The sequence below is a fragment of the Alexandromys fortis genome, unplaced genomic scaffold, assembly GCF_014885135.2.
Source record: "Alexandromys fortis isolate MF-2015 unplaced genomic scaffold, M_Fortis_MF-2015_v1.1 scaffold_10, whole genome shotgun sequence".
Classification (NCBI taxonomy): Eukaryota; Metazoa; Chordata; class Mammalia; order Rodentia; family Cricetidae; genus Alexandromys; species Alexandromys fortis.
Window position 1 is genome coordinate 17,876,721 of NW_026067895.1, and position 22,571 is coordinate 17,899,291.

General features: G+C 43.1%; 1 protein-coding gene across 1 annotated transcript; it reads right to left on the reverse strand.

Moving 5' to 3' along the window:
* Positions 1-11,894: 11,894 nt before the first annotated feature.
* Ch25h (cholesterol 25-hydroxylase) lies at positions 11,895-13,182 on the reverse strand. The gene has a single exon (XM_050158272.1). The coding sequence runs from the start codon at positions 13,166-13,168 to the stop codon at positions 12,314-12,316; it is 855 nt and encodes a 284-aa protein (XP_050014229.1). The 5' UTR covers positions 13,169-13,182; the 3' UTR covers positions 11,895-12,313.
* Positions 13,183-22,571: the final 9,389 nt, after the last annotated feature.

The following is a 22,571-nucleotide window of genomic DNA, read 5'->3' on the forward strand; positions in this document are numbered from 1 at the left end:
GTAAAAGAAATGGACACGTTTTTAGATAAATACCATATACCAAAGTTAAACCAGGACCAGGTGAACAACCTAAATAGACCTGTTAGTCACGAAGAACTAGAAGCTGTTATCAAAAACCTCCCTACCAAAAAAAGCCCAGGACCTGATGGTTTCAATGCGAAATTCTACCAGAACTTCCAAGAAGACCTAATACCTATACTCCTTAATGTATTTCACAATATAGAAGCAGAAGAGTCATTGCCAAATTCCTTTTATGAAGCTACAGTCACTCTGATACCAAAACCACACAAAGACTCAACCAAGAAAGAGAATTACAGGCCAATCTCACTCATGAACATCGACGCAAAAATCCTCAACAAAATACTGGCAAACCGAATCCAAGAACACATTATAAAAATTATCCATTATGATCAAGTAGGCTTCATCCCAGAGATGCAGGGCTGTTGTTGTTGTTGTTGTTACATATTTACACTGTATTTTTGTTAAGATAAGAAAGTTTCTAAAGACACATTTTCAAAATTTTATCTTCAATAAAAAAATCTGTCAAGTTTTTTTAAAGGCAAGATAAGCTATTGATTTAGCTTTTCTTGCAAAGTAGAATTCGTTTTTTTCTTTTATGGAGACTTACTAATGTTGTGCGTGGTAGCTGCAGTGATGGATCTTCCCACTAAATTAGAAGGTCTTTTTCCACAGCTCTGGTTTTTTATTTACCTTGTGAGAACAGCCATTGTGATAGGAGAGCTTTAGAAACCAGAATTAGGTGAAACCTCAAACATTTATGAACTCAGATTTTCTTTCAAAACCCCTATTGCATCTCAACCACTTCAGATTCTTTTCTCCTGCTGTTACCTCGGTTTTCCTGATCTCCTGTCCTATCTCCTTTATTTACCTAATTATTTTGCTCAGGCTTGAACTCAGACCCTTCTGCAGGCCAGACATTGAACCCATCTTGTCTTCTTCCAACAGTTTTATAAATCAGCGAAAACGCAGCAGATTGGTGGTTACTGGTCTTAGACTACCTGAACTCAGTCAAGGTGCTTGTTCTGTGAGGAGCTTGACACAGCAGATCACTGACTTTCAGAGAACACTCCAGCACTCACCGGGAAGAAGGTGTTTTGGAATATGGTCAAACCACAGCAGGAATACTTTAGTCACATACCTTAATTCTCCCATTTCCTGAACACACATTGTCTTGTTCCAACCTGTTCCAATCTTATCTGGCCCGATTGTGATGCTTAGTCTCCTTTAAGATATAAGTGTTAGTCTTATTAGAGATACAGATTAGCCCAATTTCTACTAAATTAAAATGTCTTTTAATTCACTAAAAACTTTTTTTGTACATCGAGGCCCTTGTTTCAAATTTGTCCAGTTGTTCTCAGGAAACTAGATATTGAAAAAAAAGGCAAGAAAGACCTTGCCCTGTTAATACCAGTTGATCGTGTATATTCATATGTGTGTTCCAATTTAGACACAAAGGGCTTACACTCCCAGCAAGGACAGATAATAGCATGGAAATCACAGAGAATATCCCCTGTGTGGGTGTAAGGACATATTTCTCTAAGAAGGAAGCTGTGTGTGGGTGCCTGAGCAGAGACAGCACGTCCACACCGGAGTAGCGTTATCTATCTCTGCTGAGGAAAGTTCTTGTTACAGCAACTCCTAATTAACAACAGCTGCCTGCTGTTGATGCTGATACTGTGATGAAGAGAAAAGATCTTAGAAAGGTCAGTTTCAAGATACATTCACTGCCACGGTCTTGGCTTTATTCTACTGGGTTAGTCATTCCCAACTCTTATTAGTAACTCGAGAACAGTTTAGGAGACTCTCGGTGCTTTTCAAGTTTATCATCTAAGAAAGCAAAGGATTTGGGTCTCCAAACAGCCATACAGTTGTTCTTAGGTGTCCTTGAAATTTAGAAAGCCCAACTGAGTTCAGACTTTTATTCATTTTTGTGAACTTAAGGGTGTTTAACATTTATTTTATTGCTTTTTAATTTGTGTGCTTGTGTGTGTTGGCGATGACTCTGGAGTCTAAGAGAGAGAGAGTTAGAGTCCTTGCTTGTATCTAGAGTTACAAATGATTGCAAGCCACTTGATGTAGTGATAACTACTAAATTTCAGTTCTCTGGAAGAACAGCAAAGTGATCTTAGCCACGAGCTATCTCTCTTACCCTGACATGGATATCTTGTCTGACATTACTATGCTTTGATTAAAAATCTAGCATTTGCAACAAGGCCTGACATTACTTATCTATGCAACCTCCTGCGTTTATAGCACGTCTGAACATTCCTATCTTCGAAAGTATTCTTCCAAGTCCTTTGTAAATACAAGGGTAGGTGCATTAGTTACTTTTATATAGCTGTGGTAAAACATCATGACCAAGGCAACTTAAAGAAGAGAGAGTTTATTTGCTCTTATACTTCCAGAGGGGCAAGAGGGTGGGGAAATCGTGGCAGAGGGGAGCAGGCAGGCATGGCAGCTGGAGAAGAAGCCAAGGCTCACACATTGAATTGTGCTTACACACAAAGCAGGGGGGAGAGGGAGAGGGAGAGGGAGAGGGAGAGGGAGAGGGAGAGGGAGAGAGAGAGAGAGAGAGAGAGAGAGAGAGAGAGAGAGAAGATTGGAAATAGTTGATTCTTTAAGCTCTCAAAGCCCACCTCCAGCAACACAATTCCTCTATCAAGATCACACCTCTTAAGCTTCCTCAAACAGTGCCAACAACTGGGGACCAAATACTCAAGGGCCTAGGACTATGGAAGACATTTCTCATCTTAACCATCCAGAATCATGCTAATATTTTTGGTAACTGTTAATGAAATAATTAAATAAAATCATTAGCTTGGGCCAACTTAGACCATCGATCTTTTTAAATGCTGTGTAAATTGTCTCTGTTGTATCATTTTCTTTTGTTACAATAACCTTAGTTAACTATTAGCTAGTGGAGAAAGTCTTGTTTGGAACCTAGCATTGAAGAAGCTGGCTCATAGTGAAAAAATACACGTCTAGTTGAAAATTACTTCTTCCCTCTAATATATCCCTACAATCATATTTCCCTTCATATATAAAGGCAGGTCTTACCCCCAAGGGCACAGAGCTAATATTAATTTACAGTTTTTGGGAAATCAACTGCTAATATGTTTATTTACTAGAATGCTATTTCTACAAATTTAATAAGTTAAGCATATATATATGCATTTAAGCAAAATGAGAAGATAATGGACAGAATATCTGATCAGAACACAGAGAAGTGCAGTGTAAAGAAGTTGTTCACTATGATGATGGGAGGATAGAAGCATGCTTTAATTGTTCCAGTCTTAGTGAGGCACAGCGAATATTTCCCCCAAGGTCATTGCTTTGGACAATGTGCAGAGAGTGAGAGACCTTGGAACACTCAGTTCTAAATGGGATATCTCCATCAAATCTTTCCCCCATAGAGCTCAGGGAGCCCTGAAGAAGAGAAGGTGGAAAGAGTGTAAGAGCCAAAGGGATGGAGGACATCAAGGAAATAAGCCCCTCTAAACACAGCAAGAAAGACCAACACACATATGAGCTCACAGAGACTTTGGTATCATGCACAAGACCAACGTAGGTCTGTGCTAGGTGGGGTCCCCATGCTGAGAGAAGTAGACACGAGCAAGCCCAAGGTGGTCTGCTGTATTAGGCTGTGCTTGGTGTCATGGGGAAGCAACATAGAATGATCCAGGGTGGTCTGCTGTGCTGGGCTATGCACAAGTGCCATGGTCATAGAGAAGCCCTACTAGAATAGGCCAAGCCAGTGGTCCAAACAATAAGTTCTGATCGTGAATCACCAGCCCCACTAGCTTCTGGACAGTTGCCTGCCTACCAGGACTTACCCTGTGACTCACACCTGCAGCCTGTTTTTAAATCTCTTTTCATCACCCTTCAGGAGTTTCCAAACCATCCTGCCAGAATAATGCAACCCATGCTTGCTCTGTATGTGGCATATTTCTTTGCCAGCTTCTTTATTCAATTTCTTCCTTTCTCATTGGTGAACAATAGCTGCAGTGGCCCTGAAATCTGGTCACAGAGGATCCATCTATTAAGCTTAGGAGTGAATTATATGGCAGCAGCTGCCTGTCAGAAGGAACCCTTGTAGGAATTTACAGTCTAGCTTCCTTCTAAGAATGTACGGTCCTTGAGTGAGGTAACTCACCTTTGTCTCACAGAAAGAAGAGCAAGTCTCCAAAGAAAAAAGGCAGAGTCCAGAATTCCAAGAGGTTGTGGACTCATTTTTTCCCTCTGAACTTAGGGAGATGTGATGCAGAATAGATGAGCTACTGAAGGACAGCCGAGCATGGTGAGGGTCGAGGTGGCTTCTGAGATCTGTCAGACTGTGTGGCTCGGATGGTTACTAGCTGGTGGTGTTCCTGAACCTCTTAGTGCCATTGTTATTGAGGGATCAGATAAATGGGTAGGTATAAAGAGAGTCATAGAATTAAATACATTGGGAGTACTTGATGGTAGCTGTAGAATGAGACAAGACAAAAATGAATGAAAGCAGAAGTAACCCAACTGAAGAAGTACAGAAACAGAGATTCCAAGCTGCACTGAGTAAGATGTTTGCCATCAGAGGAAGCCAGGCTGTGTGCTAAGTGGCTGTTACCATCAGTTAAACACTCGGGGATGCCCAGCAGACTCCATCCTCCCACCTGCAAGATATATTAGGAAGTAGAGAGGTGTTCTTCAGGGGAGAAGGAGGTTTGGGTTTACAAGTAGGCACTGACTCTACGTGTCTTTGGGCATAAAATTATGACTGTACTCTGCATTTAAGTTGCTATAAAATAGTTATCCTTGACCACCTTGGAGATCAGTTGATCCAAATGGGGTTTGCTGCCATGAAATAATATCAAAGCATTCTCTTCATATTTGGCCTTAAACAACTACGTGGTCAATTGGCCTCCTTCACCTGTGGACCACCACTGTTCTGACCAGCACTCAGTAGGTGATTCTTCATTCTCCATTGATGGAAACCACCTATAACCTCTGAGATTCATTTATTCCAGAGGGGTTTCCTCTCCAATCAAAAGACAAAAGGAAGCCAGAGTTTTCATGATGTCTTAAACACAAGAACCAGAAGGACATTTGGTCAACCAAGAAGTGGAAATCACTGGACATCATAAAATCTGGGCCAGAAAGTACAGCAGAATTATGGCCTAGAGCTGGAATCTTCCATTGAAAAACTCAGAATTGCCAAATTCTCTCAGAACACAACTTTGTCCTACTTTCTTCTCCAGGGAAGTTTGTCTCTCTTTTGTCCTCCCTTGAAATTCACTCATCCCTCCTTGATTGGGCGGATGGATGAGCATCATCATTTTAGATAATGTGCTCATTACTTCAATCACTTCAATTCTCTGGCTTACACATCCTATATTTCCACGAAATGGTTTATTTTTTCACATAGACTAGATTTTTAGGCCAGGTTTAGAAAGCAGTGGTCATAATTAAAGCTTCATCCAATACAACCATGGCTACAGGGACCAGTATGTGTGGATTGTGTACAGACATGTGTGTGTGTACATGGATGTGTGTGTGTATGAGAGAGAGAGAGACAGAGAGACAGATACAGAGAGAGAGATACAGAGAGACAGAGACAGAGACAGACCAAGTCTTCTGCCATATTTTTTACTGCAAAATTAAATCTTATAACATGAGGCCCTTCTATTAATTTATCATCACTGCTTTCATCATCATTATTTAGTATTATTGATATATAGTAAAATACAATTCTTATGATTTATTGATAGAAAAAACTTGACAAACCCATGCTCCTATGAAGCCATTGGCACAATCAGGAAAGTATGCACATCCATCATCCCTCCAAGTTTTCCAGCATCTTTGAAAGTCCATGTCTGCACCTTTCCCTGTCTCCAAGTCACTATCAATCTATTTTGTCACCGTGGGTTTATTTGATATGGGATTTCCCTCTGTATGCTATGATTACCATTAATGAATAAAGAAACTGCTTTGAGCCTATAGCAGGGCAGAACTTAGCTAGGTGGGGAAAAACTAAACTGAATGCTGGGAGAAAAAAGGGCAGAGTCAGAGAGAAGCCATGTAGCCCCACCAGAGCCAAATGGAACTTTACCTGGTAAGCCACTGCCACGTGACAATACACAGATTAATGGAAATGGGTTAAATTAAGGTGTAAGAGTTAGTCAAGAAGAAGCCAGAGCTAATGGGTCAAGCAGTGATTTAATTAATACAGTTTCTGTGTGATTATTTCGTGGCTAAGCATCAGGGAATGAAACAAGCAGCTTCTTACTATGTTTATTTGCATTTTATGTTGAGTAATCTAATATATATTCTAGCTGACTTTTTTCCGCATTTTTAAACTCATCCTTATAATTACATAATTAGTTTTTCATTCTTATTTTTGCTGAGGGGTATTCCACTCATGGATACTTTCTTAAACTGTTTAAACTGAACTTCTCTGAGTAAATACGTGACAAGATAAATTGGAAGCATTTCATTAAGATTCTACATGTTAAAAAGGAAAAGAAAAGAATGATACACCATGTTAACCCAGCAGTTTAAGCAAAAACTTAGCAAACAAAGTGGATTGCAACAATGACTATGCAGTGTCCCATAACCACTTTTTTGACAGTCAACAGAAGTACGCACCCAAGGACTTTGAAAATCCAGAGTGTGGTTGGGAAGCAGCAGAGAGGATGAGCACAGGTCTTTGTGTCCCAGACCATCTGTGCAAACCAAAAACAGTCACTTCCTGCCTCTGCAACCCCAGTTTCCTTATTTATAAAATGGGGAAACTGGATGGGGTGTCTTGGCCTTAGCGCTTGTGTATTCTCCTAACTTGCCAGGGACAGCACGTGAGCTGTCTTCCTCTAGCAATGCTAGAAATGAAGTGTGTCCAGCCCACAGCCTTCTCATGGGACCTGTACAACAGGAGTGGCTTTGTCCACATGATGTCCAGCTCCAAGAGGCTACATTGAAATCCTCTTTGTTGTCAATGTCCACTTCTCTATCACACAGCTGCCCTTGGCTTGAAGGAGAAGTGGGTCTTCCTCCTGATATAGTACCCTCACTCTGGCCACTGACACAGTCTCTTGCTTCCAAAAGGACTACAGCTAGCCAGCCTAGGTGTCAGCTATAGTACCAGATCCAGCCTCTTTCAATTTGGGGGTCTGTGTGGTGCCTACCCCTTGTGTGACACTATTCTTGAAGAAAGATGAACAGATGTCTATTCACACCATACAAAGAACTGATGTCAGACCAAGGTAGCAACACCACCAATGTCTAACTTTCTGAACCAATACGTTTATTGGAGTTATTTACTGTATATGGATGAAGAGTTACTTGCAGGAATGTGGATGACTCAAAAGCAGCTGCATCACCTAGAGCATGCAACCTAGCATGGATGACATCTCATCGGAGCTGCAACCCTGGCGTTCTCTGCATTACTTGAAGGAAGTTCCACAGGTAAGGATGTCTCCTCATATCAGGATCCCTAGTGCTACATGGATGAATGTTCATCTCCAAGACTACCTTCCGATTCTACAGGGAAGCAGATGAAGCTGAAGATGGGGGTTACAAGGAAGGGAGGCCAGAACGGAACTCCGGGGACAGCTGCTGAATGGCAAGGGTAGATCATCATGACATCAGGGATAGACAGAGGGAGAGAGGAGTTTCAGATCATTATTTCTGCAGAGAGGATCAGTTCACTCAGTCAACCCCCTACTGCTTTGCCTCCTTTCATTGGCACAGAAGCATTAGAAGTAGTGAAGACTGCTTCTTACTACTCTAACTTCCACCTACTTCACAGCGATAGAAACTGATGTTCCGAATGATTTAATGACTACACTCAGAGCAGATAATCAGCAGTTCAATCACAGGTTTCTCGGGCTCCCAGGCCTGTGACCTATACTCTGAGACAGATAGAGAGCACTTTCTAAAATTAAGGCCCTCAAAGGAAAAAAAGAAAAAAAGATAAGAGACATAGTTCCTTCTTTCTCAGATTTTCCACTCCAGTCGAGAGAACACTTGGTTAACCTTTTTGTAGTAGATGGTAATTACCTCTGAGACCCATATCTGATCTTGGTGTAGAGAATGAGATACTGCCAAATGTTCAACCTTATCTATGTCACAATCACCTCCACCCAAACCTCCAGAATCTTAGGGAAGAGGCAGAAAGATTGATAGAGCCATAGGAGATGGATGACTTCAAGGAAACAATGTTTTCTGGACATAGCAGGGAAGTTACACATATGAATTCATGGCACTTAAGACAACATTCACCAAGACCACCAGCATGTGATTAGGCCAGACAAAATTCCAGAATGGAGAAGAGAGGTGAGCCCTAAATTCCAGCCCTAGCTAAGGCAGTTGATAGCAGCTAGAAGAGGGAGAATCAATTTCCTTGAGGGTACAGCCCCTGGTTGGTAAGCCACCCTCCAGGAAGGCCACCCACCCAGGAGCACATGAACAAAATAAGCTATTCTTGATTTTTTTTATTATGTCACTGAGGTCAGGTTTTTAGGGTTTATAGTCTCATCTCACTCAAGGTTTGTGTTCTCCTTCCCGTGTGACCTCTCATCTTACTGCTCTTGTCACCTGTTCTTATGTCTCCCCTGGCATGACAGACTCTCTTTGGAAACCAGGAGCCAAAATAAACTCTTCCATGAGTTGCTTTGGGTCATGGTGTTTTGTCACAGCAGCAGAGAAGTAACTGATACATCTCTTTATAGATGAGGACATTGAGTCCTAGAGCATCCTAGAGATCACACAGTGAATATGCAGCAGAGCGAGAATCAAGACAAATGCCTGGGTCTGCCTCCTAATTGAAATAAGTACCAGTTATCATCTTACATATGCAAAGACACTTTTCTCCTTTGCTTAAAATGTGCCACCGTGCCTAGCAAGCCCTAACATTCGCTTCTGGTCTGTTTTACAGGTGATCTCTCACAATCCCTGTGACACGAGCAAGTGGGCACAGCACTGAGCAGTGTGATGGCTTAGGAAGAGGTAATACAAACACTGCCTGCTGCATCCCAACCCCAGTCCCTGGATGCCTTGAGTTCCTATATGACTCATTCCGGGCCTTGAGCTTCCTGCTACAATTTCAATATGTTGAGTTTCCTCATCTCTCTGATTTTGCAACTGTCTGTCTCCCACTAGGTATCAGCTGTGCCTGCATCCCTGCTTTTTGAACCCATAAAAGTCTTCACAATTTGGGTCCAATGCCTCCCTCTCTTTGGGATCCCTCAGCAGCCTGTTACTGTCTTCCTGATACTGCTTACCACCTCAAATGAGTGTAATGTGCTTATCTGACACTTTTCCAGAGACCTGTTATCTTCTCTAGAACAGGACTGTGCAGAGAGAACATGGAATGAGTAAAAAAAAAAACTGAGTTTGTCTGGTGATGGAGGATGAAGAACAAGAAGAAGCAGCAGAAGAAAGACATGACTGATAGCTAAGGTGCATTTCCTGTGCTTTCAGAATCCATGTCATGTTGAGCCAATATATATCAAGAAACAAGTGTCATTCTGGGAGAAGATACAATTAGTTAACCTAACAGAAATGGTTGTGTATGTGTATAAAAGAGGAAGAGAAAAGAGAAAGGGAAGAAAGAGTGGAGTATATAGGTAGAGCATAGGTTTAAATATGGTTTGTGTATATATAGTATACATGCATAAATAGCATCTCTATATAGCATGACTTATATACATGCATGCTATATGCTCATATAACATATAATAGATTTATAATATATACAATGTGTTCATTTATGGTATATACATACATATATAGTATACAAATGCCTGCATTTATACATATGCAATCATAGATAGACATCTATATAATTTGAGTACATGTATGCATAGTGATATACAGTACTATATATATTGTATATCTACCCATATGGGTAGTATGTATGTATGCATGTGTATATGCTACAATGTAATTAATAGGAAAATTTTGAGGTCATTAGGAGATGGGAGAAAGGACACTTGTTGCACACAATACAGACTTTAAAAAAATGTGCCTGTGGCTTGCTTTCTTGCTGTGGTCAGAGAGGATCCACTAATAGGAAACAGCCAGAAAATTAAGCAATAGATGCTTTAAAGAAACCTCACTGATGGCAAGGAAGAATCACATTAAGAAAATACACACACACACACACACACGTGCGCATACATGCACACACCACAATCAATAAAAGCTAAGGAAATAGAAAAAACCATTTTATTGGCTTTCCTAATTAAGAATATCCCAATGCCTATCTCACTCCTACTTAGAAAATGATACTTTACCTATGTGGAATCTATTCTCCATCTACAATGTGACCTGCTGGTGATGAAGAGAACTACCCTACATCGCTTAGGGAGGTGTTTCAAAGAGCAAGTAAAATAAAGCGTGAAGAAACATACAAATGTGACATGCTTGTCTTTCTCTTGTGGCCTTTCACCTAACCGAAAACCCCTCATCTTCCTCCACAAGGCCTTAGCTGCTGAACAGGACTTAGAGAAAGTGTTCCTAATCCCGGCACTCACCATGTGCACAGTTGCCTCATCTGACTTCCCTCACAGGGCAAGATGACATGACACGTTGTTACAGACTCTGACAGTGACCGGAGACAGATTGTTATTGTGCCACATGGGTGGCGTTGGGGTGCCTAGAGCCCTCACAGTAACCAACCGCTGTGCTAATTATTCCACATCTGCCTGATTATTGTCTTCTTTCCCCACTCCCTGTGCGCGTGGCAGAGGTGATGAGGCATGTCTATTACAGCCCCCTCCCCGGCATCTGTTTTCCCCTTTCTGGAAAGTTCACTTTTTATAAAAAAGTGAGATCTTTATGTCCCAGCCTGGTACGGCTGCAGAGAAAGGAGGAAGGAACTTGAGATCAGAAGCCAGGAAAACACATCTGAGTGAACGTGAGAAAATTGGCAGAGGCCAGGTACCTCTCAGCTGCATACTGCCAATCACTGGGAAGACTTGAAGATGTTTCCCAGGATTCTCCTTTGGCAGACGATTCTTTTAAACCCTTCAATAAAAACATTTAGGTTCATATACGATGAGCCCACAAATACTTGCAAAGTCACAGACTTCTGACATCTCCCACTATAACTTTAGCCTATGTAAACTGTGCCCTCAATTTAACATTAAAGTAACTAAGTGGCAGGTAGGCCGGATGGCTGGTGGTGACATCTGTATGGCCAGTAACAGGGGATTGATTTTCACACGCAATCTGTGTCCCATCTCCTTTTACAGGTGAAGAAACAGAGGGGTCTAAGATGGAATTTTACTCTTACTCTTTGTTAAGGAAAAAAAAAGGTTTTTATATGTTTCACGTGTGTCTTCATTAAGAAAATAACCTATACAAAAACCCCAGGAGACAGCGTTCTAAGGACCAGTTGTACCAGCTAAGAATGGGCACTGCCAAAAAAAAAAAATGGAGCTTAATTGATCTGTTTCTCTAATGCACAGACTTGACCCACCAGGTTTGCTAACAACAAGGCATTAATTTACTTTGGTGCTCGGACTCTAAATTGGCCTCACATACCACCCTTCAGTACAATGCCTGATGTGAATCTCCTGTAAAAAAAACAATCTGTAGAATATCGTGTACTTCTTAAGGGAAAAAAAGAAAAAAAAAAAGAAAAAAAAAGCCAAAAAGCATTCTGAATCAAAGCAGGCAGACCCAACCCACCACCATCACCCAACCCCACCCCCTCTTCCTACCACCCTGCTTCTTCTCTAAACCCTTTCCCTCCCCCAAACAGCCAACACCAGATTTCCTTTGCCATGGCAGGGCAGATAAATGCTTCAAAGAACTCTGAGCAGCCCAGCCCCCCTTCCTTTTTTGCTGTCATGCATCAGGGTCAGCAGGAGTCGGTGCCTATTTAGTTTGTGCTCTTTTTATTTTTAAAATACAAATAAATTTTTTTCAATATAAATATATTATTTCGCTCAAAAATAGAAAAAAATGCTGTAACCTTGGTCACTGCCCAGCAGGAACAGGTTTGATACTTAAAGAGTCAGAAATCAGGTCTTGCACGCACCAACACGTGTGTTTAGCCCAGTTCCAGTGTGATTTTGTTTCTACGAACAAGCCGTTCTAGAGATCATAGCGATTCATATAGACCACGCTGAATGTTTAGCTTGTGTCCCGAAGTCAATGACATTGGAGTGAGTTGAAATTTGACACTAAGACTACAATTCAACTGATGTACAAACATTATATAAATTACTTTTTCGGATTGCAGAAACACATCAAATTTCACAGAGTTCATCGGCTTATAAATTACTTGCTTCTGAAAATTAAAAAAAATGGCTCAATTCTGCTTCTTTTCCTGGTTCAAGTGTGAAGCGTACAGCTCTCTGGAGTCCGCGGAACGCAGGGTGCCCAGCATTTTGTCCCAGTGTGTGAAGTACGGAGCAAAGTTGCAGTTAAACTGAGAGTGATGCAGGTCGTGGTGAGCCACGCCTCCGTACCAGCCAAAGGGTACGAGTCTGTGAGTGGACCACGGGAAGTCGTAGCCTGAGTGGTCCTCCACTGACAGCCAGATGTTAACCACGTGAAAGGTAAGGATGGTGAGTGGATGACATTGCAGTATCGCGACGTTCAGCACGTCGAAGAAGGTCAGAGAAAACAGCTCCCAGATGCTCATGTATTGCGTGGCCAGCGCAAAGGAGGACGCATTCTGGTGATGCACCTTGTGGAAGGCTCGGTACAGCCAGGGCACCTTATGATGCAGCAGGTGCCAAGCGAAGATCTCGGTGTCGAAGAGCAGCAGACAGATCAGGACGTGACTCAGGAGCTGCAAAAGCTCCGGAGCCTCCTGAGGCAGGAGTGCAGGGCTGCGCGCCCAGTGTAGTAGCGTCACCGGGAACACGAACACCAGGTGCTGGTAGAGCGTCTGTCCCAGGCAGGGCATCAGCTGCCTCGCGGACGGCGAGAAATCGGGGTGGATCTTATAGCGTCGTAGCATGGGCACCCAGGGACACAGGACGTCCAGCACCACGAATGGCAGGCAGAAGCCCACGTAAGTGATGATGGAAAAGATGACCGGGAAAAAGGGTGAGCGCGCGAACGCCTCCCTGGTCCTCATGGTGTCCCAGAGGGGCTGTAGGAGCAGCGGACTGGAGCAGCCCAGGTCTTGGAGCTCCGAGCGGTTGTGGTAGCCCATGCTGAGACTGTGCCCCACAGCTGCAGTCTCCCCAGTCCCGCTGACTTTTCTTAGGACTGCGGCCCCGCCCCCAGTGATGTCAGCTTTCCTTCCCTCTCCTCCCTGCTACAGAATCTTGCTTAAAGAGCCCAAATTTGTGCATTAGGTTGATGTTTCTGTCCTGTTTCGCAGCTGCATAGAATTGTTTCTTCCACATAAATGCATGCAGCAGCACTTAAAGCCGGTCCCCAGGCATACAGCATTGTTTTGCTCACTTTTCCGGGACGTACTACTGATACAGGAGTGAGCAATCCTGGCTTAGGATAGTTCACCCGCCAATGCCGCTACAAAGTAGTGTGTTCATCACCACCAGAAAGTGCTGTTTCGCAACCAAAGCAGGATTCTGAGTTTTAAAATGTCTGTTTTAACCGGGTCAAGGCATGTATCTACATCTTGGAGACCTTTGGATATACGCACCTCACTCCAATGCGCTCTTAATGGATGCTCTGCTAACTGTACAGACTCCTTTACAAAGGGAACCTGACGTCTTACACAAAAGCTCCCAAAAGGAGAGGCCAGGCTCCAATTAGTGAGAATGATCCTCCCCTCCCCTTGAAGACTGGGTGCCCTGAACAGGAACCAGATCCTGCAAGGCAGTCATTGTCAGCCTTCGCTCTGGGATGGAGAATAGAGGATGCTGGCCCTAACACCCACCGAGGGTCCCTCATTTGGACTAACGCACCTCATAGCCAGGCGGAGGGAAAGATCTATGCAATCCTGCAGCCTTCCAAGAGGCCTGATAAGTGAGGGAGATGTCCCATCTCCTCTGCCATTTCTTTGGAGGTTCTTTAGGCTCCGACTTTCCCCCAACCCTCATGTTTTCCAGGTTTCTCAACTCCTCAACACAAAGACGCTACTCCGCATTTCCTCTAGGTGGCTAACACTTGGTACAAGAGACCCCACTGGGAAGCCAGGAGCCGTTCTTCCAGTTTTTCCTTCTTGTGTTTGGGTCCTTAAGGCAGCCCTTTTCCGCTGGCAGCCGATATAGTCTTATGCAAGCTTGCATTTTCCCGTGTTATTTTCGAAGGGAAAAACCGCCATAGAAGCCCTAGGAGCCTGCTGTAAGCCCTGAAGGACAAGTGGTCTACAGCCTCTGCTTACTCCCTGCCAGGCACCAACTAAGAGTGTTAACTGCGACCTCTATCAGCATGGAGACAGTGTTCCCATAACTGTGCCTTCACAGCCCTCGATCTAAGGGCTTAACACACACAAGAGGAAAACAGACACACATCATTTTAACTATGTACTTCACAGGTAACAACCAAGATATTTGAAATTAAAATCAAGTAAGATTTCTTTTTTCTAATAATTTTTATTACTTTATAAATAATACCATTCAAATTTTCCACTTTCTCCCCTCCTCCCACTTCCCTCCTGCTTTCCAACTCACTCTTCCCCCCTCCTCCAGTCCTAAGAGAGGGCAGAGTACCCTGCCCTTTGGGAAGTCCAAGGCTCCCCCCACTCCATCCATGCTTAGAAAGGTATGCATCTAAATAGAATAGGACCCCAAAAAGTCAGTATATGCAGTAGAGGCAAATCCCAGTGCCATTATCTTTGGCTTCTCAGTCTGCCCCAACTGTCAACCACATTCAGAGGGTCCAGTTGGATCCCATGCTCAATCAGTCCCAGTCCAGCTGGCTTTGGTGAGCTCCCATTAGCTCAGGCACACTGTCTCAGTGGGTGGACCAACCCCTCGTGGTCCTGACTTCCTTGCTCATATTCTCCCTCCTTCTGCTCTTCAACTGGACCTGGGAGCTCAGCCCAGTGCTCTGATGTGGATCTCTGTCTCTATCTCCATCTGTCGCTGGACGAAGGTTCTCTCCGGATCCCCTCAGCACCTCATGCAAAATTTCTTACAAGAAGAAAAGATAAAATGATATATTATAAGAAAGGAACACATACTGTAAAAACATAAGACAATAAATGGGCCTAACATAAACCCAGGAAATGTGTGTTATTATAAACTCAATATATGTGTGTGTATATACATACATATGTATACTATACACACAATAGGAAGTTCATAATTCAGACTTTCCATTTGTTATGTGTCCCACAGTTATCACTGATGGAGGAATATGTACATTCTTCATTCATTTTAGTGTCCCTAAACTGCAGTTTTTGTTCTTATAGAAGCCTCAGAAAAAATGTAAAACAATTTTATAAAACCTATTACAACCATTATGGAAATCAAGTGTGGTGATGTCTAAAAACAAAACTACCATATAACCCAGCTATACACTCCTGGTCATATACCATCCAGACCTTATTGATGCGAAGATGACACAGAGTGATAGAGTTGGTATTATAAAGGACTTACTAATAATCGTCTTAGAAAACATTTAGTCACACAAGTGGAACTTACTTAAAGGAGGCCTTTCTTTAAAATACCCCAAAGATAAGTAGCCTGCTAACCAGACCTGTAAGACATAAGGGGAATTTAAGATGCTAGATGCTAGAATATAATTGTTTATATTCTAGCCAGATATTGGCCAGTCGTTAAGCTCTGGTTCCCATGACAAAGAAGACAGCTGGCTGACTTATGCCCAGTTATTAAGCCTGATTCCCATACCAAAGACAGACTTCTAAAGGATGGCACATGGTGGGTAGTATAAGGTCACACCACCAGTAAATCCTAGTCTGCCATTAGGTCCCCTGTGCTCTCTCATCAGGGAAAACATAATTCTGTCGGGTGGGCAAGATGATCTTTGGTAACAACTACATGAAAAAGAACAATGTTGCCGTACTTAAAATAATTCTGACAATAAGTAATATCTTTATTGTGTAAATCTCCTATCTGCCTAAGCAGCAAAACTTGTCAACTCCTGTCTCTGTTTACATTGTTCAGCTGGAGCCAGATCTGACAGAGATTTAAAGACGCCAATGTATGTAAAATGCATGTGCCTACGCATATACAAGCTAACAAAATCTTCTGTTGGAGGCTGGCTCTTCCTTCATTTCTGAGTCTATGGAGTGATTCCTCACTAGGAAGGCATGTTATATCCCTAACACTGCCACAGAGATACCCATCCATCCATGGTCATGGCTGCCCAATTCACAATAGGAAAGACCTGGAGCCAGCCTAAATGTCTATCAACAGGTAACTGGATGATGAAAGTGTGATATATACACACTGGAATTTGATTCAGCTGTACGGAAAAATTAAATTTTGGAATTTTCGGGAGTTTGGATGGACCTACATAATATTAAACAAGGCAACACAAACTCAGAAGACAGCAACTACACATTTTCCCTCACAGATATATGTGTGTACAATATATATTGTGATATATTTATTGTAATGTATATGTGTATGTACATACATGAGGATAAATGAAGGTAAAGCCTAAAAACCTAGGAAGGATACAAAAAGAGGGTAAAAGGCTCCAAGGAGGGTGTGGAGGGCAAAAGAATATATGTGATATGAAAAAATAAAGGCTGGGGAGGTTACAAGGGAGATTTGGGAGGTAAAGAAATGGGGGAGATGGGAAGGAATTTACTAAAGTACACTTTGTTAGAAAACACTGCAATGATATCTAATGTCTTGTATGCCAATGTTTTAAAGAAAAAATATAAACTCACTAAAGTTCTAGAAAATAAGAAAGGAAGGAAGGAAAAAAGAAAGAAGGAAAGAAAGACAAACAGAAAGGAAGGAAGGGAGGGAGGGAGAGAGGGAGGGAAGGAAGGAAGGAAGGAAGGAAGGAAGGAAGGAAGGAAGGAAAGAAGGAAAGAAGGAAGAAAGGAAAAGAAAGGTAAGAAGAAGGGAAAGGGAAGGGAGGGGAGAGGAGAGGAGAGGAGGGGGAGGATGGTAAGGGAAGGGGAGGAAAGGAAAAGAAAGGGAAGAGCCAAAGCTCTAGAATGCCATGGGAATGTTGCAATCCTCTACTGCTCTATATGCCATTGCTGAGACAGGGGTAAGAAGTGACTTTGAGCTTCTTGACAGGCAATGCACAAAACAGAAAGGAAAGATTTTTTTAAAATGTCTTTCCAATGGGAAGCAGTAGCAAAAGGAGGGAGCAGAGGGATGCAGGTCTCTAGCCTCCCTATCCGTGGGTTTCCTCCAGTTAGACAGTAATCAACTCCTTAATTCCTCTCACACACCCATGCTGTTTCCTTCTTCACTTTTAGGGCAACTTAGGAACGCTCTTCTTTCTTGTCCCTGATAAATACAGCCCTTCTCTTGATGCACATCCCTGGGAAGAGAGGAAGATTTAGGATTTGTTGGGGGGTAAGAAAAACAGTTAAAAAAGTCTCCTTCACTTTGGGCCTCTCAAGGTCCCCAAGGGACCATTAGAGCGCATCAGCTCAGCAGGCACACGTGTGATGCTCAGCAGACTTCCCCAGCGTTCCCTCAGGCACACATTATTCTTCTGCTCTCTTTTTCATGCTTGGGTGTGTTGGGTCTGCTTGCACACTATGAGGTAGGCGGTATCGCTTCATTGGCATTTAACTACTATCTGTGTGTGCTCTCAAGCCTTTGTGCTTTCAACACGAAACCAACCCTCCTCATTCTGTTTCAGTGATTCTCTCATTATTGGTCTCCATATGCTTATGGCATCAGACCCCCTGAAGCAAAACCTGGGAGCCAGGCCTTCAGAATGTCCTGTCCCCATGTCCCGGCACCTCAAGGCATGTTGAAGAACAGCTCTCCTGCAGTCCTTGCACCTGAGGCTCACAGGACAGATATTTGTGTCCAACGCAGAGATGCAACCACCTCAAGGGGTCTCTTGGTTAAAGTCTTCAGAACCTCCTGTTGAAGAAGCAGGCATAATATAACAGACGACTAATCAGAACTTAAAGAACCAGAACAAAATTGAGTCCTGTATGGCATTTGCTAAAGTGGAAAGTTTTCTTGAATTTGCCTAGTGTATACCAGGTGGATTTTCGGCAGACTCAAAAATGTAATCTTTTCCAAAGGTCCTGAGTTCAATTCCCAGCAACCACATGGTGGCTCACAACCATCTGTAATGGTGCCCTCTTCTGGACTGCAGACATACACACAGACAGAATATTGTATACATAACAAATAAATAAATATTAAAAAATGTAATCTTTTCTAAGTGAGTAGATCCTTTTAGAGTAAGGATCCTGGGAGTTATTCACTCAAAGCCAAGACCTCACACACACTCTTTCTTCTTGCTCTCTTGCTTTTCTGCTGCCCCTTCCCATTATCTCCATGTGAACTAGAGAGGAACCTGGAGCCCAGTGCACACTTGGCATTCCCTTTGTCACTGACCTCCAGCTCCCACCCGTCCTGAGCTTTATCCTGGAGGTAAAGAATGTTCAAAGGATGCTCCATGTTCATTTTAGAAGCCAGCAATTGAAATTCGAAGATGACAGGAGGTTTCTATATTTCTGTATTTATCAATGTCTATGTATTGATTGTGGAGCACTAGGAGATGCAGTATGGGTCTGACATTCAGGGACATTTGTCCACATGAGCGGATGTTTTGTGATTTCACATGTTATCAGAACTTTGGCCACGCTATGTCTTGTACTTTTCCATTTGATTTAGACTTCCTCTTTATCATTTTCACCCTGGCTGGAGCCCTTGGACAGCCTTCAAGTACAAGAATCTTTTCTCCTCCAGTTATTCTCAGAGTCTGAACATAATTCATTCAGTCTCAACTATTTTTTGATACCAACTCACCAAAAATCTTCAAGTAGTCCCGCCAAAAGAGCATGTAGCTAGCAAAGTCTGATGTTAACAATATCCTCTTTTGAAAAATTAATTTGGCGGTTTCTTTTCATTCCCAACTAGGAAAACTTATGCAGCTATCTGAATAAAACAGCTCTGCTTGGATATAAAAGATTAGCAGCAAGACCCAAAGAGGTTTAAATGACCTCAAAGATCAAAATATGACTTCACATTTCAAAGATGAAGGGTTAAAGATTCAATCTCAATATGTCAAGAATATCTAGGTCTAAACAATAAATTACAGTTGAATCAAGAGACAGCATCCACCTCAGTTCTCTCAGTTCTCAGTTCCCACCAGGAACTGTTCCAATGTTTCAAATGTAACATTGAAACTGCTTCCATCTAGTACTTTTCAAAAGGCTCAGGAACCATTGGTTATCCTTGATAAACAATAGACAACAGTGGGACATGCTAATGAAAAATCGGGGGATGTTATCTCTAGCTGCACCCCTCAAGCTCCCTTTATGACCCTGCCAGCCCAGATGCTGATCATATGATTTCGGTTTATCATGTGGTTTATAGGTCAGTGCTGTCCGTACCTGTCGCCGGCCTCTCTGAAGCAGTCAGACATGGACACGTGTTCTTAATCAAAACTCTCACCAGCCCCGTATGCCTCCCCCACCAAACAGGCTGCCACAGCTGTCAAAGCTTTAGAAGCCTTTAAAACTCCAGCACACATAGCTTAAACCCCGCCAGGTACGAAAGTGTAATTGATACAAAAGGTTTCATTTGACTAGCTTGGAATTAGACTTGAAATCTGAGCCTAACACGATACAACAAATTCTGTTGAAGGATGACTGACAATTTTTCATAAGAATAATTCCTCCCTGACGCTGCCTTTCGTGCATCCCAGGAAATCAGAGTGGCTTCTATCCTTTAAAAAATCTATTAGTTATATATTGTAGAAAATATATTAAAGAATAAATGAGAGGGGCTGGAGGGATTGCTCAGCATTTTAGGGCTTGAAGCGGATTCCTGTTCAGACTGGGTTCAGAAGGCTGCACTCACAGGACCACTGACAACTGCCTGCAACTCTGGGTTTCAGGGTATCTGGTGCCCTTTCTGGCCTCGTGGGCACTAACTATCTGTGAGGCACATGGAAGCAGAACACTCAGACACAAAATAAAAACACATTTTTTTCTTTTAAAGGACAAAACATCCACTGGCTGTCTGTTTTAGATGTCTTAATTTATCATATCAACATTTTTAGTGGTCACAAACACAAAATAATCTTCATTGTCTGAAATAAAATCAACAAATGTTGATACTTATTAGTGTGAGGCTTTTTCTACTACCTATTCAGCCAACGCCCACGCCCAATTTTTGTTTTCAAATCATATTTTGGAGGACAGCTATTCTGGGAGAACATTCTCAGATGTTATTCGTTATACAAAAATCAATCGTTATCCTGGCTAGAACTTACCGCATTCACAGCCCCACCCATTAACAAATTCCCAACGGGCTCAAGAAGTTTCCCAAAGGCTCCTAAGAGGACCATCCAGAGAAAGCTTTCTTAAAAGCTATTGTAGGGGCTGGGCTTGGTGATGCAAGCATTTAGTACCAGCATTCAGAAGGGGAATAGGGAGGACTGCAAGTCCCAGGCCAGTCTGGGTACAGTGAGATTCTCAAAACCAAACCAAACCAGGAAGTGTGGAGTAGGAGACTAGCAAGGTTTACAAGCAAAGGCAAGAGCGCCCTCTTGTGGAGATTAAAAAAACTGATTTTTTTTTTTTTTTTCTCCCCCTTCATTCTCCATTTCTCATTTATTTCCCCACAAGACTACGAGAGAGGGATCACAGATAGCTAGGGGATAATGCAGTTATCTCAGCCAAAAGGCCGCAGGGTAATAATCCCAAGGAGAAAGAATATTAACTGCCTCTCCATAGGCTCCAGGCTTGGGGAGATCTTTACATTGTGCTCAACACAGGACTTGGTAAAGCCAGTTGAAAAGCCAGGGAGTCCTCACCAGCCTGTCAAAGGATTCCTAGTGGCACCAATCTCAACTCACAGATACCAAGACAAACTAAGTTAGTATGACCACCAAGGAGGGTGGGAACACAGCTCAGCAGTGGCGTACCCGCCCAGAACACACAAAGGTAATCCCTAGCCCTGGGTAGGGGGTGGGAGGAGGCAGGGAGTGGTGGCCACAGAGGCCTACCTATGCATCCAGGACAAGAGACCACAAATGGAAGCAAACGGGCAGAGAAAACCAAGGTGGCAAAAAGCCACGGTAACTACACCTCCAGACTGTCCCACACACTTCTCTTTCAAAAAGTTCCCCGGGGCACAGTCTGAAAAGACAGGTAGAAGGTATACTGTGCACCACTGTTCATCCTTCCAATCTGGTGTCAGTATGGAGGAAGTGGGCGAGCACACACTCTTGAGGACCCCTGGGAGGCCCTTTAACAGCAGCTGCCATTGACAAACCCAAGTCATGTATGGCCCTCCCTAGAATGCTCTCCACACATCTGGGGAAAATGACAGCTAGCAATTCCAACTCACTGCCTGTTGGGCCTCAGGAGGCCTGGGCGTGAGGCCCAGTGTAATTTCCTAAGCCTAACTTGAGTTTGGGGAGGCCTAGTGTAACTTCCTGAGCCTAGCTCGAGTTAGGAGGCATGTTTCTCACTACACAACCTAGGCCACCTTGACCCAGCCATTGCTAACATGGCAGAATATTATTGGCCCTTATTCCTTACTCTGCCTCAACCAATCCCAAAATTCTCCATCTCATCACGATCCTGAAGAGTCCATGGGACTCTGGGTGTCCAAAGATGAATGGCAACACACACTCTCTACTTAAGTGCATAGTAATTTGAGCTCTCTGCTCTGTTTTCTGGGACGCGAACTGTCTCTGTTAGCTTTATTGGCCTCCTTTATTCAAGGAAGGAAGTGACAGATAGCCCAAGGTTCTGCCTAGGGAAGGGCTTCCTAATTGCCTGGTCTGAATTCAGCACCCTGCTGACGTGGACTGCGCATCCAGTCCCAGGACTCTTTAGACTCAGGATCCCTAGCCCTTTCTCTTCCCCCAGATTATCCTCGACTGTGTAAGTGAAGTTTCCACCGGGGCGGGGGGGGGGGGGGGGGGGGGAGAAGAAGAAAAACTCATTAGTCCCGCCAAAAGAAACAGTAGAGGCTAAGACATTAAAAAGCAAACATCACACGATTGTTCAGGCCTGGGGAGCTGAGGTTTATTGAAAAGTTTAAATATGATCCTTTAAAATGTTACAACGTTGTATCATGCTGCCTGCATGTATGGGTCAAAATCGAGTGATATTGCTGCATCTAAGGTAACTGGGTCAGCAACCTTATCAACTAACAAAACTTATCAGCTGATAAGAGACATCGATGCAAAGCAGGCAAACCTGGGCATCCTGCACACAATAGCACACAGCACTGGTTTTCAAAGTAGAATTCCTGAGCTGAATGTTGATCGGACAATACCCAAAGCATCTGCGTGGAAATGAACCACGCCCCTTGTCGCAGGCAGCCAGCTTTGGCTTCAGGCAGGCACCATCGCAGCAGCAGCACTCACTGTCGGATAATTCATGGTTTGTCCCTCCACAGGATGCTTCTTCACAGAAAGGGGACCAGATGGCCTGCCACACAGGGACACACACAGCTGAGTCTACCAAGTGTATCAGTCTTCAAGGTAATTCGCAAGAGGTT